Source organism: Bidens hawaiensis, unplaced genomic scaffold, assembly GCF_021521415.1.
Source record: "Bidens hawaiensis isolate Kalapana, Puna unplaced genomic scaffold, B.hawaiensis_p1.1 tig00019721_1, whole genome shotgun sequence".
Lineage (NCBI taxonomy): Eukaryota > Viridiplantae > Streptophyta > Magnoliopsida > Asterales > Asteraceae > Bidens > Bidens hawaiensis.
This window is the reverse complement of record NW_027492997.1, coordinates 66,302-74,598: the sequence shown is the minus strand read 5'-3', so window position 1 is coordinate 74,598 and position 8,297 is coordinate 66,302. Positions and strand designations below refer to the sequence as shown.

Genomic DNA, 8,297 nt, shown 5'->3' with positions numbered 1-8,297 from the left:
ATGGCATTCATCAAAAACACATCACTTTTCTTTGCATTCGTGTCGGTTTTGGCATACTCGGCTTTAGCCCACGAGTTTTCAATCCTCGGGTACGCCCCGGAGGATTTATCGTCCATTCATAAGGTTGTTCACCTTTTCGAATCGTGGATCGCTAAACATAGCAAAATCTATGAGAGTTTAGATGAAAAGTTACATAGGTTTGAGATCTTTATGGACAATTTGAAGCACATTGATGATACTAACAAGAAAGTTAGCAACTATTGGCTCGGGCTTAACGAGTTTGCTGACTTGAGCCATGAAGAGTTCAAGAACAAGTTCTTGGGGTTGAAAAGTGAGCTCGCGGAGAGGAAAGACGTGCCCGCTGAAGAATTTAGTTATAGAGATTTTGTGGATTTGCCGAAATCGGTTGATTGGAGAAAGAAAGGCGCGGTTGCTCCGGTCAAAGACCAAGGTCAATGCGGTAAGGAGTAAATGCTAGTTTTTACGTTAGAAGTGCTATTTTCGAACTCATTTCCTTTATATAACTCGATTTACATCACAACTTTTGCGAGTCAATACAAACCGGTGTGTATTAAAAATGACCTTTTTTACGTGTTTCTTGAATGATATTTAATTGTTTACAGGAAGTTGTTGGGCATTCTCAACGGTGGCTAAACCAAATTGTAACTGGAAACCTAACAGTGTTATCCGAACAAGAACTAGTCGACTGTGATACGACCTTTAACAACGGGTGCAATGGCGGTCTCATGGATTATGCATTTGCATACATTATGAAAAGTGGTGGACTTCATAAAGAAGAAGAGTATCCTTATATCATGAGTGAAGGCACTTGTGATGAGAAGAAGGTAAACCTTTTAATCTTAAATCTTAAATATTGTATACAAATCTAAAACGTACCGAGACTCGGTGATTCTAAATGATTTTGTATTGTTATAGGACGTATCTGAAAAGGTGACAATAAGCGGGTATCATGATGTACCACGAAACAATGAAGATAGTTTCTTGAAGGCGCTTGCAAACCAGCCCATTAGTGTTGCCATTGAATCCTCAGGCCGTGACTTCCAGTTCCAAAGTGGGGTAAGTCTGCAACTACCCACATTCATGAACTGGCTGATTTGGGTTGTGTTTTATCTCAAAACGCGTCGAATATAAAAACCTTAGCTAAAATAGGGGTCAAACTCGTCCAACATCAAATTTAAAAAGTTTTTACGGTTAAAGCCGTCTCAGTTCAACCCGTATCGAATAAAAGCCCGTTTTGACCCGTTTACTCAACTTGTGTGATGTCACCATCGGTTTAAAGATTTACTGACTTTGAAAATGTGATGTTGATTAGGGCGTGTTCGACGGGCATTGTGGGACCGAGTTGGATCATGGAGTAGCGGCTGTCGGGTATGGAACAACCAAGGGTCTAGACTACGTCATAGTGAGGAACTCGTTGGGACCAAAATGGGGCGAGAAAGGGTACATAAGGATGAAGAGAAAAACAGGGAAGGCCCATGGGATGTGTGGCCTTTATATGATGGCTTCTTACCCTACAAAACAAAAGTAAAATGTTCCTGAATCTTCACTCAATGGTCCTAAAGTTATTTCAACAGTAGTATGGACCATTCACTGTGACATGTATTTTCTATTTTCTAAAATATATCCATTTTCTGCTTCTTGGTTTATTAAGTTCTTGTGTTGTGCTTTACCTTACCTATGGAATGACTAAATTTACCATTACTTCGACCCGTTATGTGTTATTAGTTCATATACCGAGATGTAAATGAGTTGAGCAGCTTGTGAACTACTCGAGACTGGCTTGTTAAAAGCTCAATTCAAGCCAAGCTTTAAGCTCGTTTAATAAATGAACTTGAACTCCATACCGTATAGTAGAGGTGCATAAAAAACCGGTCCGGACCCGGCGGTTCCTACCCAGAACTGGACCCGACCCTACCCTACCTGCGGCCTGCGGGTATGGACCTGGCTTTGGGGTTCCCCGAAAACTGTACTCGGACCAGGTGGAACCGGTTCAGCCAATACCTGGTCAAAACCCGACCCTACCCTACCCTACCCTACCCTACCCGAAACCCGATAGAACCGGTCAAATACCCGACTATACCTGGAACCGGTTCCTACCCAGATCCGGTTTTGACTTTTGTTGACTATACCCAGAACCGGTTCCTGAGAATACCCGGTTTGTGGACCTCTACCGTAAAGAGCTCGACCAAGCTCGCCATCGTAAACTAGTCTATTATTTATAGACATAATAAAATTTAAATTTATTATACTACATATATATTACAAAACTAAATAATATATCATGATATAAACAACTACTTAATACATACAAATTTATAACTACAGTTATATATAAATATAAGCATATATTTAATATACCTAATAAATAAAGTTTCCTACAAGCCGAGCCGAGCCCAGTTCGAGCTCTGTTAAGCTAAACGAGCCAAGATTGCAGTTAGGGGAGCTTGAGCTCGACCCAGCTCGTTTGCACCCCTGATCACATACTCTGTCCATAAACCCGTACTAAAAACCACGCATTCACCGCTACCATAAAACCATAACATCAAAAGTTACACTTACAAAAAGCAAACCCAAGTAAAACTAGTGCAGAGTAGCAATAGCCATAAGAATGATAACATAAAAATACAACATCTAAAACTAGAACCGGGGTTTTTAAAACCGAGCTGACTCAAAACGACCCCTAATCAAACAATAACAACAAACTAGGAAGCAAGAGCAGGAGTACCCGGGGCACTGGACTGTTTGATCGGTATGATGTGCTTCATCACCACGACTTCCAGCATGCCGGTCTTCCGGAAAGTGGGTGAGACCAACCTCGGGTCAACCCGGCCCGGTAAGTTGAAGGAGACACAGAAGTTTCCGGATGGGGCTAGTTGTTGGACTTTGGGCTTGTATTTGTTGTGATTGGTCATAAATTCACTGTCTTGGATACTACCAGTGATTTCGACCTGCCCGTCAACGCTCACATCAACCTTTAGATTGCCTGTCATGATATAATATTATAACAATTAATATTACCTTTTGGAATTTAAAATAGTAAAATACCTGTAACAAGACTCAAGTAGATTCAAAACTTTAGGTGTACAAGAGAAATGGGTTAGTTAACGGGTAAAGCAGATTGGGTAATGGGTTTTAGTATGGGTCGAAAAAAACCGGGTCGGGCTCAGTTGTATACCCGTATGCCTTACAAACAGACTTTGGAGAACTTTCAACCGTTCGGCCGGCACGACCCATCTTGACCCATAAACCTTTAGCTAACTTTTTTTATTTGATCTATTTGAGATAAACACAACCCTAATCAACCTATTTATAAGTAAATGGGTCAAGATATTGATGACGTATACACACACGAGTGTGAAGGTTACAAAACTAAACTTCTGTAGCAAAGTTAGCTTAATTATAACTTTACACAGCTAAAAAACCAACAGTCATAAATGCCTAATGTTCAAGGGTATAAGGGTCAAATAAAATTTTAGCAACCAATTATAGGCATCAAAGCACATACAGTGACGCTGTCCAACCCATTTATATTAAAAGTCTTTTACAATTTGGATTGTCAACTACTAGTAAACTTTTTACTGCTCCTGCAACTTCATTTCACACTCGAAAATTTATAAAATTTGAGTATTTCTATAAACAGAAAGCTCAAATATTTCATCACATTGTAACTCAAAATTCATTCAAAGTTTAAAAAGATCCCGTTTAATAAATGTTGTGAAGGTTTTAAACATGTAATCTTCTTTTTACTAAGCCTGACTTGATCTTTTTCAAACTATTCTTTTAATATAAAAATATAAAACAAAAAATACTATGCAAGTTAGTTATTTACATAATGTAAGTAATACATTTTTGGTTTTGGCCTGCAACAAAACCAGATCAATATAAATTCATTTTCGTTTGATTAACCTTGGTTTATAAGCCATTTTAAACATTAACATTCAAATTAAACATGATTGGACTGCTCGATATGTATCAGATAACTGTTTTGAGAGAGTAAAATGTCCATTACTAAAATGTCACATATAACTGTTCTTGAATAGGAGTTTATCAAGGTTTAAGCAAAGAATCTCGTATTGACAACCCAAAAATGTAAACATAAACTATAATAAACAAATTAAGTCACTGGTAGTAATTTATTAATTTGAAGGTTTCACAGTTGAATGTCTTATACTCATATTAATATTAGTGTAGAAACAAAATGGCAAATGAGTACTTACACTGAGGTTTACAGACACCAGGCAGGGAAACCCGAAAAATGTAAGCTTGTTTACTTTCACCTACGTCAACTAGGCCAAGTGGTGGTGCGTGTTTCGCATTCAAAGCTGTACCACTCAAAACAACTGGTTGCTTTGACTGCATTGACTTTGTTCCATCGGCCACAGTCATACTTTCTGAGAAAATAACAAAAGGATATCATGAGGGCTGCATTAATAGTTCGATGAAGGATTTGTTTTGTGCACGAATGCATGTTTGCTTGCATGCTCACATATACACACACCTAAAATTAACAAAGTACCGCTTCATTTTTGTAACATTGTTGATTTGATTAAATATGGCGTGTGATGTCCAGAAGAGTACATAACAGGGCAGAAAATTAACATGTATGACAAAATATAACAAAACTTATAACTACCTTAAATCCATGGTATACACGGCTTAAACAAACCTTCAGCGGATTTTATTTTTCTTTTCATAATAACTATTGAGAAAATATCAGCTCTAACAACAATCTCTATAGTCCAAAGTAATAGGCTAATAGCAATTAGCACACATGATAATCCTATCATGGTTGTCTAGTAACAAAATGTCAAGTAAAATGATTCAAATGATAACAAGTCATTCTGTACCATAACCACCATTCTTGTCTCACTGATATCATTCATGTGTCCTAGGTTCTCAATCCTCAGTTATCAACTTTTTCAATCCGACTATCCGATTATTTCTGTACATTCACTTTTTACTGTAAAGTGTCACAGGCTTGGTTTAAAAAAGCGCGCCTGAGGAGTGCCTAGGTGCAAACGTGCGGGCTTCGGACAACTTAAGGTGCAGTTTGTACAAAAAAGCACAAAAAAAGTGCTGAGGCGCACCCAAAAAAAGCCCTAAAGAACGAGCCTTTTGTGCGCTTGCAGTTTTTTATGCATTCAGATGTTGTATCACGAGCTTTTTAAGCTGTACTGTACATGCATGCAGTTTATATATTAAATCATATATAAAGCTTATTTTATAAAGCTATAAAAATATATATTTAAACTTATATATAATATTGTGTGCCTCGCATACAAAAAGCTTAGTGCTTTTTGCCTCGCCTTGGGACCCTGTCGCCTCAGTGCGCCTCACGCTGTTTAAAACCAAGTTCACAAGATCAATCCATATCACTGGAGAATAACATAGAGCAAACTTTTACTTCTCTCAAACATTTCTGGTATCTTCTTTACAACAACAACCAAAGAAACATGCCTTTTACCAAATTCAGAACATACCGGAAAGCCTATAAAGGTGTAGTTCACATACTTTACAAATCAAAATCACTGCTTTCAGTAGCCTTATTTTCACCTACACATTCATTATAAACTTCGAAGAAATAACAAACATCTAGTTAGTTTTGTATCTAACTAATTAGTCAGTAAACGAGCCTGAGCTGGCTCGTGAGTAGGCCTGCAAACGAACCGAACAAACATGAACAAGGGTATGTTCGTGTTCGTTCATTTAACTTTAAATGAACAAGAACACTTAAAGGAACAAATATTTGGTGTTCGTGTTCATTTGTGTAAAAAACATGTTTGTGCTCGTTTATTTAAATTCTAAACAGGCAGTTCACGATCATAAATTAACATAATTGAACAAAGATAAACAAACATAATTGAACATAACATACTTAAATGAACACAAACAAACATAAATGAACACAAAGAAACATAAACGAGCATGAATAAACGAACATATACGAACGCACACGAACGAAACATATGTTCGTGTCCGTTTGTTTAATTAAACAAAAACAAACTTTTTGTTCATGTTAGTTCGTTCATTAAATAAACGAACTTCCCGTCAAACGGTTCACGAACAGTTTGCCGAATGTTCGGTTCATTTACAGGCCAACTCGCGAGCCTATTATTTATACATTAAATATGCCAAAAATAAGTATATAATATACATTATATTATTATACATCATATCTATAACAAACATATCAACAAAAAATAAGCATATATACATATATATAAGTAAAATAATTAATAAATACTAAACGAGTCTGAACCCGAGCCGAGGCCAGTTCATAGCCGAGAAGCCGATTTGACTACTGGAGTGGTGCCCCGAAACCCTAACATTAATAAACAAGCACAAATACATCATATCTATAATAAATATATCCACAAAATTAAGTATATATATAAGTAAAATAATTAGTATAATCCTAAACGAGTCTGAGTCTGAGCCCGAGCCGAGGTCGGTTCGTAGCTGAGAAGCCGATTTGACTACTGGAGTGGTGTCCCGGAAAACCTAACACTAATAAACAAGCACAAATACATCATATCTATAATATATATATATATATATAAGTAAATCAATTAATAAATACTAAACAAGTCTGAGCCCAAGCCGAGGTCGGTTCGTAGCCGAGAAGCCGATATATATATAAGTAAAGTAATTAATAAATACTAAACGAGTCTGAGCCCGAGCCGAGGTCGGTTTGTAGCTGAGAAGCCGATTTTACTATCGGAGTGATGCCACGGAAACCCTAACACTAACAAACAAGCACAAATACAGGAGGGAACTGAAACTGAAACTGACTAAAAATGAGTAAATAAATCTAGCAAATATATAATAAAACATAACGCATATCTAACAGCAGCCTTAAATACATACAACATGAATTAACCAATTTAAAGCAACAAAATAATGCAGTAGCTTCAGATCTATACAGAATCCACCTGCAGTTATACAACACATGAACTCGTAACGTACGAAACAGTCCGATTAATCGGAAGCTTACCCTGGGGTCGGTAATCGGAAGCTCACTGGTTCTCGGAGACTGTTAGCGACGGAGCTGAGTTAATTAATGTTGTGGGGTTTTGGTTTTTAAATAGCCGACTCGTTTTAATTTCACTTATAAGAGCTTAGACCAGTCTTATTATTATACAAAGCCACATGTCGGTATTTTATTTGTTCTTATTACTTTTCTTTATTTCTTTCTAAGATTTAATTTCACTAATAATTTTATTTTCGCTAATAACTTGTAAAAGTTTTACTTTAAAAAAATATAAATATATAGTTGTGCTTAACTTTTAATTGTGAACAGTCTGATATAAATTTTATAAAAAACAGAATTACTTCAATATAATATTTTAATATGGGTTCGTACATTTTTTGGGAAAAAAGTTATGTAATTTGTATCATTTGTAAGTGTAATTTTATATTTCATGCTATGGTTGTAATTTTGCTTATCTACATTATTAAGTATGTTTGATGAATATAAAATTTTAAAAAAAAATTTAAATATATATTGTTTATTTTTAATAAAGATTTTTTTATATATTTCTAGACACTTTTAATAAAACGATAACAATTATAAATTATATTTTTAATTGTCAATGAATGTGAAAAGTTTGGTTTGATTGGGTTAGGTAGATAAAAGAGATAGAAATTGGTTTCACCAAACCAGGCCAAACGGTTTGCCCCCACAAACTAGTTTGCCCACCACCAACATGGCCACATATCACTCAAGTAGTGGTTCACATTAATTTATTTTTCCTTTTCTTTTCATATTAATTAATTTTCACACTAAATATGTTTTTTATTAATAACTTTTAATAAATAAGTTTTTAAAAAAATCTAAAAACATAGACTTGTTTATTTTTTTTGTAAACACACAGGTATAAATTTTATTAAAAAACACAAGATTGAAAAAAAATATATTTTTATAATAAAATAAATATTAATCATTACTGATATACACTTTTAATAAAAACAACAATTATTAATAAAAAAATAATTATAAATTATACTTATTTAATAAAAAATAGTGAAATTTGAGTTGTTAATGAGTGTGAAAAGTTTGGGTTTGGTATGTGAAAGGGAGAGAAATTAATTTTATAATAAAGTTTGGGTCAGGGTGGTTTGTGAATGGGAAGCTTGACTTTGACTTATTTCAGACTCTTTTACTATGGTTTGATCTCGAACTCTACTTGTTTATTATCCATTAATTATTTCGTCGTGTGGCACGGCCACACACCTGCACAGATCTCTTTCGTTATTTTGTTTTCTAGTTCATTTTT

At 35.2% G+C, this 8,297-nt stretch overlaps 1 protein-coding gene and 1 pseudogene across 2 annotated transcripts; one reads left to right on the top strand and one right to left on the bottom strand.

Annotated features, from left to right (window-relative positions):
- LOC143559151 (cysteine protease XCP1-like) lies at positions 1-1,593 on the top strand (annotated as a pseudogene). The gene is made up of 4 exons (XR_013139889.1): positions 1-460; positions 624-845; positions 937-1,077; positions 1,334-1,593. The product of XR_013139889.1 is annotated as a cysteine protease XCP1-like (transcript).
- A 1,083-nt stretch (positions 1,594-2,676) lies between these two features.
- LOC143559150 (increased DNA methylation 3-like) lies at positions 2,677-7,087 on the bottom strand. The gene is made up of 3 exons (XM_077047821.1): positions 7,016-7,087; positions 4,239-4,412; positions 2,677-3,004 (listed from the first exon to the last, which is right to left on the bottom strand). Exons 2-3 carry the CDS (start codon positions 4,405-4,407, stop codon positions 2,724-2,726), a joined length of 450 nt encoding a protein of 149 aa, XP_076903936.1. The 5' UTR covers positions 4,408-4,412; positions 7,016-7,087; the 3' UTR covers positions 2,677-2,723.
- Between the last annotated feature and the right edge of the window lie 1,210 nt (positions 7,088-8,297).

Excerpts from the sequence above, each read along its gene's own strand:
- LOC143559150 (XM_077047821.1), bottom strand. The coding sequence starts at position 4,407 with ATGACTGTGGCCGATGGAACAAAGTCAATGCAGTCAAAGCAACCAGTT. Across the intron at positions 3,005-4,238 it reads TGGTGTCTGTAAACCTCAGT|GCAATCTAAAGGTTGATGTG; the intron begins GTAAGTACTCAT and ends ATATCATGACAG.